Genomic DNA, 18,078 nt, shown 5'->3' with positions numbered 1-18,078 from the left:
CAGGAGCCGAAGTGCGCTGGCGAAGAAACTTCAACGGGCGAGAAAGAGAGGTCGAGTGCAGGAGATTCGCCGCCCGGGAATGAATCGCCAGGCTTTGATGAACCAACACGCCAGGGAGATGCAGGCCATCGGGGCAAAACAGGCCATCGGGGCAAAACAGCCCATGGAGGAGATTTCTCTCGTAAGGAGGAGCCACTACGCAAGAAGGCCACTCTCAGCGATAGCAAGTCGTCAGGCGAGGAGAAACCGCTGCCTAAGCAGGACCGCAACAGCGAAGGAACGCCAACGGGGGCACAAGGGTCCCCTCGCGAAGCTCCGACGGCGATCGCATGGGGCACTCAGCCACGTACGAGCCCAGGGAAAGACGCAAGCGCGGAGGGAGAGAAGGCAAAAGGCGTGATTGTGACAACCAAACCCACACGACTCGAGCCGAGTTTTGGCGGTGCCGCGTTCGGCGCAGCGATGGGATTGGCATTACGCTTGGTGCTTCGACGCTAGAAATGCTGGTGAATGAGTCTCAAGGGGTCGCCGGCCTGACGAAGGCTGCATTAGGCTGTGTAAGAAGTCGTCATGTAAAACTCAAGTCTGGCTGCCTAGGTCGCTGGCCGAACTGACAGGAAACAACGAATACAGTTATGCATTATTAATCTTGTAGCAGAGGCCAGTTGTCGTGCAAGATATTTCGTGTTCTTAAATACGTTTTGGAGAGGCCGCATTAGGTTGAAGTCGTCAGTGCCTGTCGCTATCAATCGAGCGAGACCGAAGTTTACATTGCCCCTTAAACATATGGATAGAACCGAGATCCGTCCATCGTACCCATCGATGCTGCAAGTTGAAACTGATTTTCCAAGGCCGTCGAGGCCATTGAAGAAACACGAGGTGTTGAAGCCCAACAGATTCTGCAGTAGGTTTGAACGTCGTTCGTTGATCGGCGTTGGGTTCAACGCCAAGACCCGTGATCTTCATTCCATCCCCCAATCGGTTAGCCATGGAACGAAAGCCCCCTGAGGGGCGCGCGGGCGTCACGACGGACAGGGCACCACCAAAAACCAAAACCATCCGACCCCTCAAAACCCAACACCAACCTTAAATGAGGGCCTTGCCTGCTGCCTGATTTCCGCCTCGACATGCGTAAGTACTTGGGCCTTCCCACCGTCGTCAACGTCGATTCATTCGCGCAAGCTTTCTTCGGTCTGGGCACGTAAAAACGAACGAAACAACAACATCGACGGACCAACGAATGGAACATGGCTTCCGCCGCCGAGAAAGCGCAGGCCCCTCTCCGCGCCGTGGCCGTCGCGACCTTCTTCCCCCGCCTTCGCCCTCTGCGTCGCCCACGGCGTCAAATCGAGCCGCCCCGTCCCCGCCGTCGGGCTCGTCCCGCTCGCCTTCTCGAGCGGCTTGTCGACGTTCCTGCTCGTGCGACTGCGACAGGCCAGCACCAGGAACAAGAAGAATAAGAGAAAGCAGTCTGTCGTGCGACGCCTGTCGCAGCCACAAGATAACGACGCGGCCGAGTCGCAGCCATTGGCGCCGCAGGAGCATCAACAGGAACAGGGAGAAGACGAATATGCCGGGGACGAGAACGATGACGTATTGGCAGAACCCCGCCATCCGATCTTGACCTTCTTCGCCGACGTCGTCCTCGCCGCCGCCCTCATGGTCGTCCTCGTCTTCACCTGGATCCAGACGGGCGGGAGCGCGGAGCTTGCCATGCTCGCGGCCTATGCGACGATTCCGCTCCTCGTGAACTTGTAAGTCTCCTCCCAACCCAGCCCGTCCGCCCGCCAATACGACCATGGCCCCCACATGCCACAATTACCTACCAATCGAGCTGACAAGAACCTTCGTATGACAGTTTCATCCATCTCTCCTTAGCGGTGCGCGAATTCTCCCGCGGCCTAGCGATCCCCGCGCTGATGCAGTACCTGGCGTGGCAGGTAGTTCCCGGCTCGTGTCCGGACTGCGGCCGGCACCTGCGGCCCGACTCGACGCCCGCGATGCCCTGGTTCGCCGCCGCGACGGCGACCTCGTATCCCTCCTCGCCGTCCGCGTCCCCCATGTCCGCATCCCCCGCGGGATTCTTCAGATCCTTCAAGATGCCGCCCTCGATGAAGAAGCCGTGGAGGAACACGACGTCCGGCTCCGGCGGCGGGCGAGCCGCGTTCCTCCCGCCTTGGTTCTCAGGCAGCCAGCAGCGCTACACCGACCTGGACGAGGACGCTCATCAACACAACGGCGCAGCACCAGGCGAGGGCGGCGTGGTCGAGGAAGGAGTAGTCGAGCCGGCCACGACGCCGTACCGGGACGACCCCGAGGCGGCCGGGGAGCCGTCGACGACGCTGACGTCGGACGTCCTGGAGGAGCCCGAGGAGGTGGCGGTCGTCGGGAAGAAGAAGAAGAAGCGGAGCCAGGGCAGCGTGGACCAGGGGTCGTCGAGGGTCTGGAGCGACTCTTGAGTCAGCCGCAGGCCACGGCTGACCCCACGCACCACGCACCACGTCTCTTTTTTTCTTACCCTTCTGGTGCCGCCCCACAAGTGTGAGGATGGGATGATAAGAATAGCGACGGGCCGCGACTAAAAAAAGCAGTCCCTTTGTTGGATGAGTGCCCCCACCACACCACACCACCTTTTCGATTATGCGAAGATACCCTTTTCCAGTGATTGCCTATTTGAGATTTTCAGTATGCTATATATCTCTTGGTTTTGCTCATTATCGTCACACCTCTGATCCACGCTTGTACAAACCTATTTAATACTTGGTATATACTAGCGAAGAAGTTTAGGTATCTGTCATTACCTATTACTGTACTTAGTTGATGGCTAGTAATAGCAAAGCGAACCGCGTTCATTCCATCCGATCCCGTCTTATCATCAGCATGCGGATCAAGTCACACTGCTATCCCGAATAAGGGATGCCGCTCGCCGGGTACTTGCAGTTGTCACAATCTTGGCAATGTCAAAAAAGCTCCGCAGGTGTCCGTGGCCGTGCCGTGTCGCAACATCAACTCAACGGTTCGTCAGGGTTACAACGCGTCGATGGGAATGCATGATTTCGCTAAATAGCTATACATACATCATGTTTCATTCCAGCTCTCTTACAAAGATTCTCTTGTTCAGCAATAACGGGCGCTTCACCGCTTCTGGATCTCCACCATCGTAGCATACACGCGACCCCCTCAAAGAGTATATCGGAAGCCAGGCTGGTAGCCATCCTGAAAAGAGACTGTCAGTGACCAGTGAACTTAAGGGTGGTAATGTACGATAAGACTTACCTCATGAGCCTCGAGCTCCTTCTCCCCGCGGTCAGCCTTCTTGTTGGCGATGTAGAAGAACGTGTCAACGATGCAGACGAGGATGATTGTCAGCAAGCAGCACGCAATGCACGCGTAGAGGCCAGGCTTGTAGCCCGTGGCAGCGTCTTGCTTCCTGTACCGTGTGAAGAGAAACTGTTAGCTTAGCTCCTCGAGGCGGCTGCGGCAAGATGTAGCTAGTGGACTTACCGGAACACCAAACTGCCCGCAATCCCACCAATACCGCCGAGCCCGACGAGCGTAGCACTGCAGAATGCGCGCTTCCACTGACCGCGGATGTTGTTGGCCTGGTACGCCATGGCGGAGGGGATGTTGGAGTTGGCGCCCGCGGTGACGAGGAAAACGCCAAAGTAGCGGACGGCGGGGTTCTTGTGCCAGCCCATGATTGGCAGGCCAATAAGGCAGATGACCATGTTGCAGATGATGATGGGCCCGCGCAAGTGGTACTTGTCGCCCAGCCAGCCCATGAGGAACATGTAGAAGCCCGCGAAGGCGTAGGGGGCGCGACGAGGCACTGCGCGGCGCCGACCTCGAACCCGAGGTTCACGGTCAGGATGATGGGGAGGAAGTAGGCCAGCGCGTAGGTGATGGTTGTCGTGTTAAAGAAGATCATGGCATATGCCCTTTCCGACCCCAAAACTATTAGCACTTGCCCCTTTTCGCACTTACGTATGCCGAACGGTGGGTGCGAACTTACCAAATCTTTAAGTCGGCTCCGGCGGCCATAAACCGTCTGAAGTCAAACTTGGGCGTTTCCGCATCTCCACGGTCAGCGTTGACACGTCGCACCACCCAAGCCCTTTCCCGTGCTCCCAGGAAGTTCCACGATATCCGTGTCGAATCAGGGAAATCCACGAGCATCCAGTATCCAGCAATACCGAGTAGGCAAGTTATAAGACCTTCGACGATGAAGATCCCTGACAAAATGCGTTAGTAAAGGGTGGGTCAGGGGCACATGGCGAGGTGCAAACAACTTACAGCGCCAGCCGGCTAGACCAGCAACGCCCTTCATCTGCATGAGGCCAAATGCCAGAATACCTGAGAAGGCCGAAGCAACGCACCCCAGGATATAGAAGAAGGAATACCTCTTTCCGACCTCGTCTATCAACACGTTAGTCATGATCATCTAGAGGAATTGGCCACTCATGATAACTCACATCTTGTGTACTGTGGCGAGGCTCAATGTTAGCCTCAACGTACCTAGAAAGAAAATGACTTGTATCAGGGATAGTCAACTTACCCAGGTACTCAGGAGGTAGACACAAGACGGGAAGAAACCAGCCTCCATGATACCCAACAGCACGCGCAGCCCTGCTAATTGCGCCCAGTCCTGCACGAAGCCCATGCCGATCATGACGCAGCCCCAGAGCAGGGTGATCAGGGCGAGATGAACGCGCGGGCCGATCTTGCGCACGATGACGGTCGACGGCGGCTGGAAGATGGTGTATGTGACGAAGAAGATGAGGGTGATGATGGAGTACCGATCGCCGACCAGTGCCAGGTCCTTGTCCATGCCCGCGATATTGGCGGCCGAAAGATTTGTTCTAGGGTGCGAGAGTCAGTTTAAACCACACATTGCACATGAGGACGGGCGTATCGTCGCATATCCGTCTGCATTGACAGATTGCGCAGAGTCGAAAGGGAGATCCGACTAACCTGTCCATCAATGACACGCAGTACATGACCCCGACTGTTGTGACAAGACGGCGATCGATCCTCTTGATGATGCTCCTCTGCTCTTGGGGAGTGAACTCGTTTTGCCAGTCCTCTTGGCTATCGACGACGTGCTCCGAGCGTGCTACATCAGCAACGTAGTCAACGCTGGCCTTCTCGCCATCATGGTCCTGGGTGGTGTAGTCGCGAGCCATGATCAGCCCTTCTGGAGTCGCGGAATGAAGTCAAAGACTCTTCAATCAGATTTCAGGCACACTAAAGTGGTGCGGGAGCAATAAATAGCAAGTCAAAAGAAAGCAAAGGGTCTCGCATCTTTATCTGTACAGGGGAATGACAACATAAGTACCTCTGAGACCACGCGGGCGGTCAAGACAGGATAGATGAACGGTTCTGTTACACGGATCATCCGTCATGGGGATCCGTCAGTGTCAGTGTCAGTGGGACCCTGGATGCATTTCTGCTTGGCTACTGTCAACTGTATGTGACTGGCGCGGAGTTCGTGCATTGCATACCACATCAACCCGCAGCTAGCCCTGCTTGGCCAGCCACGCTGAAGTCGCCAGAGCGAATGAGAGCGAATGAGAGCCCTCGACAGCAGCAGAATCTCCGACCGCCAAGGATGGCCCTCGTGTCTTTAGCGTATCGCACGACGAGATAATCTCAGATTTGCATTTTAGACTCTCAAAAAGCAATGCCTTGCTTCGTCCCGAAAGCTCGGTCGCCAAGACTCGAGGCGTCCCAGGGTCTTGCTGGCAAGGGCCCTGAATTCATATCACTTGCGGCTCGGCCTGCTGAAATCGAGCAAACGGACATGAAATCTCACAACGTCCAGTGTCTCCAATATCTGCTTCCTTTCGCACAACGACAGATACTTGCTTCTGGGCAACGCTGCTTGCCACCGTCACCCCCGCTGCGAACAGCAGGTCGAAAGTGGAAATCTGGGGTAACTGCTTGGCGTGCGGGGGGACACTGGGCCAGCCGACTTTGCGTCACAGTCTTGCGGGGTTGGCTAGGCTCTTGTTGGCAGTCAAGCCCGGCATACCTCGGGGAAGGCAGGGGTATGTGTGCCCTCAATATCGTAATTCTCCATACGTAGGTAGTGTTGTGGTAGGACAAGTCAACCTTACGGCCCTCAAATGTCTCGAAATTTGCAGCCTAGTTGGCCGTTGGCTGGTGAGCGAGTCGGCCACTCAGCGCCCAGCGCCCGATACTGCTGAGTGTTTCTAAGAGGACTGGTCTAGAACAGTGCCATATCCGAGGTGCTGGTTCGGAATCGATCCAACGAGCAGGATGGAGTTGCTTAGCTGCAGTTTTGGCGTTTGTCAGGTTTGCTAACGAGATAAATCAATGGATGGCATTGGTTGTGGCTTGTGCATGACCAGTCTTCGCAGCTTCCTTGTTCGGTCATCGGCCAACCTCATGATCTTCTGATTGGCAACTATGCCCGTATCTACTTAAAGTAGATGGAGTCGGGCAATAGACTGCCGATATTCCCGGCCACCCTCTTGCGATTCTCGGTTATCTTGCCATGTTATTGTTGGCAGATACAGCATTGTCCCCATTGCGGGGTTAGGACGCGGTGCTGGTGCGGCCAACACCCGTCCGCGGAAGGAGCTCTTCGACAAAAGCTCGGCGAAACCTGCAGAGGCCATGCGGGGTCAAACATGCGGCTCATGGCTCATGGCCTCGACTAGGCCTCGAAGTACAAAGAGTAGTGATTTGCGCATCCAGGATTGAAGAGCGACCGGCATTGGGGGCAGTTGTTACCGCAGCCGAGATATTCAGCAATGGTCAGCTCGTGACGGCATTTCCCGCACAGGACGGCGCGGGTGGTGGCTTGCTCTGCCTTGGACCAGACCTGGGGTGGGTGCTTGGCGAGCGCTTCATGGCAGCTGATGCAGGCGTAGTAGTCACCACAACACTTGTGGCGGATGGCGATGATGTCGCGCACAGAGTGCCAGTGGGAGCATTGCGTTAGGGGGCTGACGGATAGGCCGTGAACTGTAGGCCCGGTAGTATTGGGTGAATTGGCTCCCGACTGAGCCATATTCCGTAGATGAATGAGAGCGGTTGTACTAATAGTTCCGAATTTCTCGGTGAATGAGACGGGCGATGAGAAGATGGATTTGATCGGCGAAGGTGAGATGGAATTCGCGGGGAAACCGATGTGTTCCACCGATGGCAAGGGTTGGTCCGAGCGTCAGACTGGTACTGGTACTTTCCCCAAGTTTGCCAATGTCGAATCGATCATTGATTGATGGAGGAGACTGCGCATCAAATTGGGCTTTCGTCTGATGTGCTCTTCACAAGCCCGTCAATTGAGCAGAGTCTCGTCCGATCTACAGGATGACGGTGAAGTTTCTCCTTCACCGATCGCATCTCAGACGAAGTAAACAGAGGGAATCAAGCAGCCGCACGGAAGAAGCCGCTGCCAGTCCACGCTACGCACTGCCTGCCACCAGAGTCAATTCATTCAATATCCTAGAAGCTCATTTTTTGTCCAATTGGCTTTTCTTGACTTGGCACCGAATCTTTCCATTTCCCCTGAACTTTACCACTCACGGGCATCGTACCAACAACGCAATACGAGCTTGGCAATGGGCTTGACGTTCCGTCGCCAAGCAGCGATGATGTCTAAACGTAGATCTTTCAGGGGCAATCGCAGTTCCTTTTCCTCTTGGGAAAACCTACAAGACGAATATGTTTCTACTTTATTCTGCTTTTAATCTGTAAGCGATCAATTCAAATGAGTCAAACCTCTGTAGTGTAGCAACAGCAACGCCGACATGGTCAAATTTCCCGTTATCACGGCGGCACTGGCCGTCTGCGGCCTCGCAATTGCTCACCCCGGCGAGGATACCAGCGTTGAACAGGCCAAGCGCGAAATGACGTTATACAGCCATGCGCACCAGCACATGGTTCGAGCCATGAGCAACTGCGCCAATTCCCCGCCGGTACTGGCCCGGCAGCAGCGCGCCATCGCCCGTCGATCCGAAATGGCACGACAGCTTCGTGAAACGCGCGGCATCTTCCGTAACGACCTTTCTTCCTCCTCCCTGGAGAAACGCAACGAAGCCGACCTGAAGAAATGGGCAGCCAAGTCGCACAAGGTAGATGCGCAATATGACCCCTCCACGTCGCCCAACATCGTCTTTGCCGGCAATGCGTCGTGCGCCCTGGTCGAAGAGACCACCATTGGTCCCTACTTCGTCTCGGGCGAGCTGATGCGCACCAACGTGACCGACGGCCAGAAAGGCGTGCCGTTGCACCTTGACATCCAGTTCATTAGCACCTCCAACTGCTCCCCCATAAAAGACATGGTGATCGACGTATGGCACTCCAACGCGACGGGGGTCTACTCTGGCGTATCCGCGACTGGCCAGGGCGGGCTAGGCAGCAACTTCTGCCGCGGGGTCCAGGTGACAGATGCCGACGGCGTGGTGGAGTTCGACACCGTCTTCCCAGGCCACTACGCCGGGCGCACGAATCACATCCATCTCCTCAGCACCAAGGATGCCAAGATGCTCCCCTCCGGTGAAGCGACGACATACGAGGGGGAGTCGCGACGCACATCGGCCAGCTGTTCTTTGATCGTGATTTGGTGTTGGAGGTGGAGGCGCTGGAGCCATACAGGAGCAACAAGCAGCAGTTCATCGACCTGCTCGAGGACGGAATCGCGGAAGCTGCCGCGACCTCTGACTATGATGTGCTGATGGACTATCAGATGCTGAGCGAGTCGCTCTCGGACGGCCTCCTGGCTTGGATCACCGTCGGGGTCAACGTTAGCGCCGACTACAACGAGCAAGCGCCGGCGGCAGCCCACTTTACGGGGAGCAGTAGCGGCGGCAGCGCAGTAGACGGAAGCAATTCCTCGCCTTCGACTACTACTGCCTCGGCACTTGGGACCCCAGGAAGCGGTACGCCAGTCCAGTCTCAGCCGGCGGGCGGCTCCACGTCAGCTTCAGTAGCTGAGAAGCGATCTGCATTGCCGTACTTAGTCTCGGTCTTGGGAGGGTCTGTATTTAGTATGTTTCTGTTTTAGGTTATCTGATCCGTGATTGATTGTTTTTTCAACGGTATCTTGGGATAGTGGCCAGAGAGGTATGGCCTAGTGATTAATTTGGAACTCTTCTTGGACGCCGGCGCGTCTGGCCATGGCTTCGGAATCTTCACCCACTATCGTAGTTTTGTTGCTGATATACGAGTCGATGGATGCGCCAGAACAAACCTGGGCCCCGCTGAAACAAAAGTCAATAGCGCCTGCCAATGCCGCATCGCACTAATTCTCAAATACAGTGAGACGAACGAACACAGCACCATCCACCTGTTCATGTGTCATCCATCCTAACCAGTTGAACAGCTGTGGATGGGGCTGGCACCTGAAACGAGATTGTGGCCTTTGCTCGATTGGGTATACGTCGCGAGCCGACAGAAAAAAGGGGGTCAGGTTTACTAGCTAGCCTGGCAAGGCTTTCTTTTCAATGTGCCCCGCTGAGCGACTCGATCATGGGACCATCATTGCATAGGACTCGTAGGAGCTGAATGTGAGATGTGATATCGTCTGATCTTGCCCGTTTGCCTCGGTATCATCCCTCTAACTATTGAGTCAAAACCGACAAGTGTTTCTCTAGGCATTTGGAACACTTGGGATTGTCAATGATGGCGGGCGCGGACGGTGATAGCTCCGCTGGCCAATTGACTGGCTTAACCGTCGCACTGGATTGCGGGTTGCGACAGTGGCGCTCCAGATGCCGGGTGCTAATTTAGTGGAGGGTAGCATTGAAGACGGCAAGCCATCTCATCGGATCGCCATCACCACCAACCTTGACAACATTGTCGGCGGCGGTGGCGCCCCACCATTCCATCGCGGACATTGAAGATGATTTGGGAAATCCAACGGTACTACCTAGATTATCTGCGCGGTAGCAGGTCTAGTCAAACATTTGAATGAACGGTCATAATCTCAAACTTTCCAGGTAGAGTCTGGAGCCATGCTTGTGGATAGGACCCGCACGATCCTTGCCACGATCTCTGCCCTTCATTGGAAGGTCTCTCCGGCGCTACAACGGATATGGCAAAATCACGCAGAACTGCCTTTCGGTGCCATGGCTTCTTCTTTCCGGCCGCCTCGGCAATGGGCCCCAAAAGGTCCATCGGCCGGGGGTGGATGCAGGTTGATGGAGAGTATACGCCCTGGATCAGCCCAGCTTCATCTCCTGGGGCTTGGAGATAGATGGAGAGTTCTGGGTTGTCTGGAGCCAAAAAGAAAAGATATAAAACGATCGTCGTCGTCCCTCTGCTCCAGGTTGTCTCTATCTCAAGCAAGTCCCTTGACTCAGACATCACCAGCCCTATACATTCTTTTCTTTTCAGGCCCCCTGGCCTGACCCTTGCTTCCGCTCGGCCATCTTATCTGATCTCTCATTCAATTACTCAATAAGAAACCACTTTCGTCGCCCACCATGCACGCCAACGCCCTCCTCTCCATCGTCTCGGCCCTGGCCCTGACCGCCAGCGCCGCCCCCGTCACAGAGAACAACCCGATCGAGGCCCGTGCCGGCGCCTGCAGCTCCTACACCATCATCAACACGCGCGGCACCGGCGAGGCCCAGGGCCCCTCGGCGGGCTTCCTGGCCATCAACCGCCGCCTGACGGCCGAAGTGCCCGGCGGCAAGGTCTACAACACCGTCTACTTCGCCGACGCGAGCCAGAACTCGGCCCTGGGCACCGCCGACATCATCAACAAGATCCAGTCCACCTTGCGGACCAGCCCCGACGAGTGCTTCATCCTCCAGGGCTACTCCCAAGGCGCCGCCGCCACCGTCAACGCCATGAACCGCATCACCGGCCCCAACTTCGACGCCGTCAAGGGCGTCTTCCTCATCGGCAATCCCAACCACAAGGCCGGCCTCGCCTGCAACGTTGACGTCAACGGCGGCGCCACGACCCGCAACGTCAACGGCCTGTCTGTCGCCCTCGGCTCCATCCCCCAGAACTGGGTCGGCAAGACCCTGGATGTGTGCGCTTTCGTGAGTCTTTTCCCATGCATTCTTGCATCATCGATGCCTATCACCCCCTCTTGACCTACGATCTGTAAGGCTAACCATTTGTTGAAAAATTATAGGCCGATGGTGTTTGCGATACTACCCACGGTTTCGGTATCAACGCTGTGCATCTCACCTACCCCACCAGCGCCGCCACGCAGAAGCTCGGCGTCGACTTCGCCAAGAAGCAGCTGGGTGCCTAAGATGGGAAAATCGGTGTTACCTGCTGCTCAAATTGGAGGGGGGTCGTTGCTGCTTGAACCCAGAGAAGAACATCCTCCTTCCAAGACAGTTCAAGGGGGCTAAATTGGGGCCTGGTTGATCTCGACTACTGACAGTGATAGCAATTTCCTCACTTGCGCATTCTTTTCTGTACAAAGTTTTGAGCGAAACTATTATATAACAACTATAATTACGTATATAACCCATCTTTGAAGAATGTATAAGCCCCACCTATGGGAATATCGTGTACCCCCTTAGGGGGCCCCCTTGCAGGTCTAGTATTCCGCCTCTGAGTGTTTAGATAGGTATATAACACCTTCCTGGGTCCCTAAACCAGCATTGCGGCCACAACCACGCATCCATTGCATCGGTCCGTGGTGTGCGCCATGCCCATCTTCAGGTAGCAGTTGCCGCCCAGCGTCAAGGAGCTCGTCAGGTTTCCGTTCCATACCACCCCTCCGCAAGCTGTATCAGACTCTTCGTGGTTGTGCTCCGCGCATTTTTCGACGCAGCCGTCGACGGTGGTCGTGTTAAACTTAGCCCCATTGCCGCGTGATCCAGTCGCATCGTACTCGCAGGTGAACTGGAAGGTGTAGGCATTCGGAGATCCGGAGACCGTGTAGGGCTTCTGGGTCCCATCGATCTTCGGACAGTCTAGAGCAAGGATGCCGCTCGTGGCGGTCGGGAATGCCGAAGTAGAGGTGGATGTTCTAGTACCGGTTCTGGAACTGGTACTTCTGGTTGCGACATCAGGGGTCGATGACGAGCTCGGTGGACCAGCTTCTGTTGTGTTGCTGAAAGAATCGTCGCCTCGTGTTAGCTGGTGTTTGACTCGCGATGGACTGCCGACGCCGTAGTAAAGCTAACCTTACCCATTGCTGGACCTGCTCCCAACCACGCCGCCGACCACGGCGCCCACCACGCATATTGCTCCAAGAACAGATACTATGATGGCGAACTGAACCCTTCGCAACCCGCATATCCTCCGACGCCTCTGCTGCGTATCCACCGGACATGGTGCATCGTCTCCGCCTTTTAGGGCACCGGAGGAGTTATGGCTGACTTCGAGCCCATCAGACCCATGGTTACTTAGCTCCGGGGCATCGTGATAGGCAACTTCGAGCCCGGGCTGAGCTTTGACCCGACTCTCCATGGCGTGGCTGGGACAGCCTGTCGCTTCCACAGGGTCGTCAAAATAGTATTTTGCGGTGTTTTCCTGGTTATCGCCAGGGGAAAGGCGAAGGTAACGCTTACCAAATGGCAATTCGATAAAGGAAAACTGAAAAGTAAGCAGAGGTTCTACGAGAACTGGGATATGACTTTTGTGTCAGCTGCCAAGGCGAAACGTATTTCCGTGTCCTTTGCGTTGGACGCCTAAGGCTATCCGTGAAATAGCAGAAGACGAGTAAAACGTACGATGCCACATGCTGCTTATGCCAATGCTTAGTTCATGGTGGCTACTACGCAGGGCCGAGGTTTCGCGAATCAAAAAATAGATACATGCACCACCCATATCCTAGAAATACGTATCTATCCCACTGCGCCTCTGGGGGCCGTAAAACTGATGCCACTGATGCATATGATGATGACTGGCAGCCGTAAGATCAAGAAGTTCATAGCTATAGACAGACCTTCAATAGTCCGAGTTTAGAATGGAAACCTATACCCGATAATAATTTAAACGAAGAAAAGTAATAGTAAATAATATTTGCTTTATACGGACAAAATCTTCGTTTCAACGGCCTCAAGGGGGAAACTTGAACCACACTACATTGCTTTGCTGTATGAAAAAGGGGGGAGGAGTGGAACCCTAGTCGACCTTCAACACCATTTTCCCAAACTTGTCACCCTTCAACATTCTGTTGAAAGCAGCCGAAGCCGAGTCCAGGCCCTCCACAATCTCTTCTTTGGTCTTGATCTTGCCTTCTGCAAGCCAGGCCAGCATGTCCCGGCCAAACGTGGGACCGTATTTCTCTAGGTTCTGCGGGTCTGAGCAGATGAACCCGTGCACCGAAAGACGCTTCAAAACAATGTTCATGAGCGTTCTGACCCCGTACTTGTCCTGGTCCGGGATGTTGTACTGTGAGACCATGCCGCTTGCAACTACATGGGCATTCCTTTGGTCAGCGTTTGGGAAATATTGATGTATAGATATACGAGGCTATATAATCTGTAAGGTAAAGAGACGAGGGCTTACTTATAGTCCCAAAGTCCTTCATATGCTCCAACGCCGTCTCGAGCACCTCCCCGCCCACATTCTCATAATACACATCCAACCCCTCAGGCGCCAATCTCGCGAGCGCGTCAGCCGTCGTCTCGGTTTTGTAGTTCCAGGCGCCGTCGAACCCGAGCTCCTGGATGACGAACTCGACCTTCTCGTCGCTGCCCGTGCTGCCAATCACCGTCATGCCATGCATCTTGCCAAGCTGGCCCACGAGCTGCCCGACGGCCCCCGATGCCGCCGAGACCAGCATCGTCTTGCCTTGACGCGGCTCTGTTACGTACTCGAAGAAGCTGACGTAGGCCGCCATCCCGGGAACACCCAAGACCCCGAGCAAGGACTCTGGCGCCAGCGTGACACCGGACGGTGCAGGCGGCACCACGCGGCTCGCCGCGAGGAACTCGACTGGCACGGCGGCGTACTCGCCCGCGTTGGCGAACCCGATGATCAGGTCGCCGGCGCGGAAGGCCGGATTGTCCGTCTTCAGCACGGTCGAGAGCGCCGTCACGACGGCCGGGTAGCCTTCGACCCAGGGGATGGAGTAGGTGCCCGGTTCATCCGCCCGCCGCATCTGGCCCCGCTGATACGGGTCTAGCGACAGGAAGAGGTTCTTCACCGTGACGCCGCCGGGCGGGGGTGCCGATTCGGGGTCGAACGGTAGATCTTCCGTCGCGAGGTGCTCCCCGGGTACAGGCTCGAGCGGGGTGTAGCGCTTGTAGATAAGGGTCTTGTTGCGCACCATGGTGTTGTAGATACTCTGTTTTTTCAGAATTGTGCAGGTTGTAAGTTGGCTGAATGTCTAAGAGTACTTGGAAAAGTTGGAACGGGGAAGGCGGCTTCACTTTCTTCTCGGAGCAACTACCTGGTTTCGCAACCGGCGCAAGGGATCCAGTTACGCCGACGCACCTTCGCTTCTACCAGGCCCTGATATCACGTCGCAGGGGTATGTAGCTGGTAACAAGTATGGATTTTGCAATCGGGGCACTGCTCATGTCGTACGGGGTTTGCTTGAGGCGCATTAGTGCTTACCTGGAACCCAGGACTACAAGCGCCAACAGGCCAACAGTAATATTATGTAAACCCTAACCTAGATGCGTGCGTCAATCAAACTGAATGGCAATAGGTCCTTAAATACGCTTCATTATACTAGATGGGGAGTTTGGAATGATCCATGGCCGTCAGCAGCAATAACAAAATGTATGAAGTTCATCGCTAGATCTGGGGTCAAGTAGGCAGTCTCGGTAGATTCACCAATGCCTGTACTATCAAAACAAGAAAGTGTCAAGGAACCGTACCCCATGTGGTGGTAGTACAAATACCACTATCCACAAGCATTACGCGTACGGTATAGGAGGCTCCCGACGAGGGACTGGCCATCGATTCTTTCGCCCTCTTCACAGAACGCCGGCTAGTCCGGGTTCTCATGCGGGAGGAGTACTGAGTACAGATGACGCAGAGTTTCATCGCGAGCCACGGCCTGGACAGTATAAATGGTGACAAAGTTCCACCACTGCACCTTCCGGGAGTTCAGGGTCGGCATACCGTTCCAGCAACTGCTTACCGGCAGTCTTAATGCCCCCTATCTTACCAGGATTTTGTACAGATTGAACTTCTAAATATACGGCTTCTTACACTCACCCCGAATCCAAGAGGCTATTCAGCCCAATAAATGCGTGTTCACCGTATTTCGGCTTTAGCACAAAACAAATGAATAGGCGCATTTTTCAAGAAGCACATGTTCTGAGTGATGTGTGATGTGATTCCATTGTCCATTGTCCATTGGGTATCTACCAGACTCCTCCCACGAAAGACACTCGGCGAAGCTCCTGTAACACAACAAAACTCCTGCGCCGACCGGAAAGCACGCTCAAAACCCTCCACCCTTATCCGATCAACTCATTTCTTGGCCTTCTTAGCCTTGCTGGTGTCTGTCACCGTCGGGGCTGGATGATACGTGGCCAGGCTGTAGTTCAAGTTCGGGTGGGCGCTCCCATTCCGAGGTCCTCGCGGCGGCTTGCTGGCGTCCTTGTACCCAACATCGAATTTCGTTCGGTCCTGGTCGTTGTAGAAGGCCCTGATGGGCCCAGGCTGTCCGCCCTGGTAGTTGCGTGGGGTCTCTCCAGGAGCCGGCGAGGGGTTGATGGGGAACTCGCGACGGGGCGTCTTCGAGCTCAGAGGAAGCGGCGGGTTATTATTGTAGTTGCCCGGATACTTCCCAACAGATCTCTGTGCGCTCGGCGCTTGCTGCACCTGACGTCTGACGTCGGAGGCTTGGAGGTAGATGTACTCGGTTTGGTCGGTGTTTACTGGACATTTATTGGTGATTAGATTGATAGATAAATCGGAGGCGACCGGGCACCGCTCGACATCCAACAAGCCATTTAAGTCTGGCGTATCAATAAAAGAAATTAATCAAATAAGTGTTCTCACTTTATAGTGACTAGTGTCCCTAGAAAGACTAGCACATGACAGCAAGCATATGATATAAAATAGACGAGAGGTGTTTGTTTCATGGATTCATGATTTCTCTACCCAATGCAGCTATAATGAAACTCTAGCAGAGCAAGAAATCTATAGCGCCATTGCAGAAACGCCTCTTTACTCCTCCACGTAACCATTTCCGAGACTTCCAGTCTTGTTGTTGCGGTCGTCGGATGTTTCACTTCTTCTTTTTCTTCTTCGACTTCTCGTCGTCGGAAGCAGTGGGGCCCGGATGGTACGTTGCCAGGCTGTAAGGCGAATTCGCGTATGGGCTTCCCGGCTTCCGGGGGCCTTTGGGAGGTCGTGTGTCGTCGTGGTATCCCACATCGAACTGGGTTCTAGTGATGCCGTTAGTATCACTCTTTCAGGACTATACATGATATACAGAATGCAAAAACTGGAACTCCCAGGATAAACAGCACTGTTATCATTTCTGAGACACTGGGGATGAGGGAGATAATAAATATTAAAAGGCACTTACCGATCGTTATCGTTGTAGAATGCGCGAACGGGTCCGTATGGCATTCCACGCTGGAAATTCGATGGGGCTTGTCCAGGAGCAGGAGACGGCACGATGGGGAATTCGCGATGAGGGGTTTGCGAAGTAAGAGGCTCGGGAGGAGTATTGTGGTATGGTCTGGGGTAACGTCCCTCAGCTCCGAACTGTGCTGGAGCCTGCTGGACCTGGCGTCTCACGTCCGAAGCCTGCAAGTAGGTGAACTGGGGCCGATCGGTAACACCAGTCTCGTACTAATCAGATGATGTTAGCCTCGAATCTCATGATTTTATACACCTTAGAATAGTTGGTTAATCATGGCATGGCCTTTATACAGCATATACAGTGCCATTAACCGAAGCACCCATGATGCGCTTGCTACAGCAATGTACTAAGCGTTGACACAGCCCTATAGTAAGCGCTGCCGAATATTTCTTGGTGGTTGGTAGATGGCTGCTTTGATAATTGGCCGGCAAGAGAATGACATTGCAATGAGTACATCCAAACGCTACCTACTGTACGTGTATGTAGACTGCGATCTGTGGCAACGGTAGGGTGCCGACTGGACAACCCATAACCGCCTCGGTCTGTGTATGGATGCTGGGTAGGGGATTACTTACGTATGATCCTCGTCGCACGAAGTCGGGGACGTCCGGATCCTGCGACTGGTCATCGTTCTGCGTAGTCTGAACCTTCTCAGCCTTCCGTTTCTTGGAGGACGTCGAAGTTGACGTGTTGTTCGACTGTGAACCCATGTTGAGTGCGCAATTGACTGAATGAGAAACCAATTATCGGAGCAGCTAGGGCAACGACATAATAAAGCTCAAGCGAAGCTCTGTGTAAACGTAGTTGGGCATACCCAAGCGAATGGTTACAAAATTTGTGGTGGGCGAAGGCCAGAGTGGGTGGTGTTGAGAAGCAGCAGGTGCAAGGTAGACGCACTTGAGGTTAAAGAAGCTGGTTGAGGATGGCATTGAATGCAAGGCTCTATAGAACCAGACCATGACCACTGTATGAATTCACAGACTGTTCACCTCGGGGTGCCCATGATACACTCTTGTCACGTTCCATGCACTGCAGTACTTTATAAGTACAGCACCTGTTCACTCTGCTTTCAGTACCAGAGTGGCCTTCTGGTCACAGGGCATAAGAGACTTAAGCCTAAGTGCTGCAGCTAAATCAAATCATGGGTCCTAGCATCTGTGATATCGCCTGTTTATAACTTGCTGTGGCTAGAGAATATCATGACACCCATTGCTAGTTGCTCTGTCTATAGAAACAGCTAACGTATAAATTACCAAACCTAGTAAACATCGATTTTGCCTCACGTTGTTGCTGCAGTCCGCCTATGTTGCCATATTAAAATAAGCAGATCATAGGCTATTAGCGGTTCAACAGACTGTACAGTCAATGTAATGGGTAGGTGTCTTGGGAATGCATGTGGTTGTTGTATTCAATGTTTGGATAAGGGTTCAACCTTGGTTGACAGAGGTGGGGTGGGTTTGATAGCAAGCCATGCTATTGGTCATCTGAAAACAACCATTCAATTGAATCCTCACTTCGATATTACTTAATCCAACCTCCACCTCCCAGATGCTGCCCAAGTTCTTCCTTCCACCTTCAGA

General features: G+C 54.2%; 8 protein-coding genes across 8 annotated transcripts; 3 read left to right on the top strand and 5 right to left on the bottom strand.

Annotated features, from left to right (window-relative positions):
• Positions 1-1,127: 1,127 nt before the first annotated feature.
• On the top strand, positions 1,128-2,459 carry PG997_010012 (uncharacterized protein; the record flags this gene model as incomplete). Its single annotated transcript, XM_066814327.1, has 3 exons — positions 1,128-1,201; positions 1,275-1,754; positions 1,859-2,459. 3 exons carry the CDS (start codon positions 1,128-1,130, stop codon positions 2,457-2,459), a joined length of 1,155 nt encoding a protein of 384 aa, XP_066666289.1.
• A 721-nt stretch (positions 2,460-3,180) lies between these two features.
• On the bottom strand, positions 3,181-5,183 carry PG997_010011 (uncharacterized protein; the record flags this gene model as incomplete). The annotated part of the gene is made up of 9 exons (XM_066814326.1): positions 3,181-3,216; positions 3,277-3,430; positions 3,505-3,761; positions 3,824-3,938; positions 4,013-4,232; positions 4,294-4,416; positions 4,473-4,482; positions 4,556-4,859; positions 4,972-5,183. 9 exons carry the CDS (start codon positions 5,181-5,183, stop codon positions 3,181-3,183), a joined length of 1,431 nt encoding a protein of 476 aa, XP_066666288.1.
• Positions 5,184-6,679: 1,496 nt separating this feature from the next.
• On the bottom strand, positions 6,680-7,036 carry PG997_010010 (uncharacterized protein; the record flags this gene model as incomplete). Its single annotated transcript, XM_066814325.1, has 1 exon — positions 6,680-7,036. The coding sequence occupies one exon, from the start codon at positions 7,034-7,036 to the stop codon at positions 6,680-6,682; it is 357 nt and encodes a 118-aa protein (XP_066666287.1).
• A 739-nt stretch (positions 7,037-7,775) lies between these two features.
• On the top strand, positions 7,776-9,866 carry PG997_010009 (uncharacterized protein; the record flags this gene model as incomplete). The annotated part of the gene is made up of 3 exons (XM_066814324.1): positions 7,776-8,523; positions 8,550-8,943; positions 9,767-9,866. The coding sequence occupies 3 exons, from the start codon at positions 7,776-7,778 to the stop codon at positions 9,864-9,866; spliced, it is 1,242 nt and encodes a 413-aa protein (XP_066666286.1).
• Positions 9,867-10,451: 585 nt separating this feature from the next.
• Positions 10,452-11,236, top strand: PG997_010008 (carbohydrate esterase family 5 protein; the record flags this gene model as incomplete). The annotated part of the gene is made up of 2 exons (XM_066814323.1): positions 10,452-11,018; positions 11,114-11,236. The coding sequence occupies 2 exons, from the start codon at positions 10,452-10,454 to the stop codon at positions 11,234-11,236; spliced, it is 690 nt and encodes a 229-aa protein (XP_066666285.1).
• Positions 11,237-11,583: 347 nt separating this feature from the next.
• Positions 11,584-12,408, bottom strand: PG997_010007 (eukaryotic aspartyl protease; the record flags this gene model as incomplete). The annotated part of the gene is made up of 2 exons (XM_066814322.1): positions 11,584-11,965; positions 12,128-12,408. 2 exons carry the CDS (start codon positions 12,406-12,408, stop codon positions 11,584-11,586), a joined length of 663 nt encoding a protein of 220 aa, XP_066666284.1.
• Positions 12,409-13,065: 657 nt separating this feature from the next.
• PG997_010006 (NADP-dependent oxidoreductase) lies at positions 13,066-14,218 on the bottom strand (the record flags this gene model as incomplete). The annotated part of the gene is made up of 2 exons (XM_066814321.1): positions 13,066-13,358; positions 13,453-14,218. The coding sequence occupies 2 exons, from the start codon at positions 14,216-14,218 to the stop codon at positions 13,066-13,068; spliced, it is 1,059 nt and encodes a 352-aa protein (XP_066666283.1).
• Positions 14,219-15,372: 1,154 nt separating this feature from the next.
• On the bottom strand, positions 15,373-17,208 carry PG997_010005 (uncharacterized protein; the record flags this gene model as incomplete). Its single annotated transcript, XM_066814320.1, has 3 exons — positions 15,373-15,782; positions 16,079-16,205; positions 17,074-17,208. The coding sequence occupies 3 exons, from the start codon at positions 17,206-17,208 to the stop codon at positions 15,373-15,375; spliced, it is 672 nt and encodes a 223-aa protein (XP_066666282.1).
• Positions 17,209-18,078: the final 870 nt, after the last annotated feature.

Source organism: Apiospora hydei (genome assembly GCF_038363865.1).
Source record: "Apiospora hydei strain CBS 114990 chromosome Unknown utg000007l_segment0_segment0, whole genome shotgun sequence".
Taxonomy (NCBI): Eukaryota; Fungi; Ascomycota; class Sordariomycetes; order Amphisphaeriales; family Apiosporaceae; genus Apiospora; species Apiospora hydei.
The sequence above is the reverse complement of the archived record's forward strand: the minus strand, read 5'-3'. Positions and strand labels throughout refer to the sequence as shown.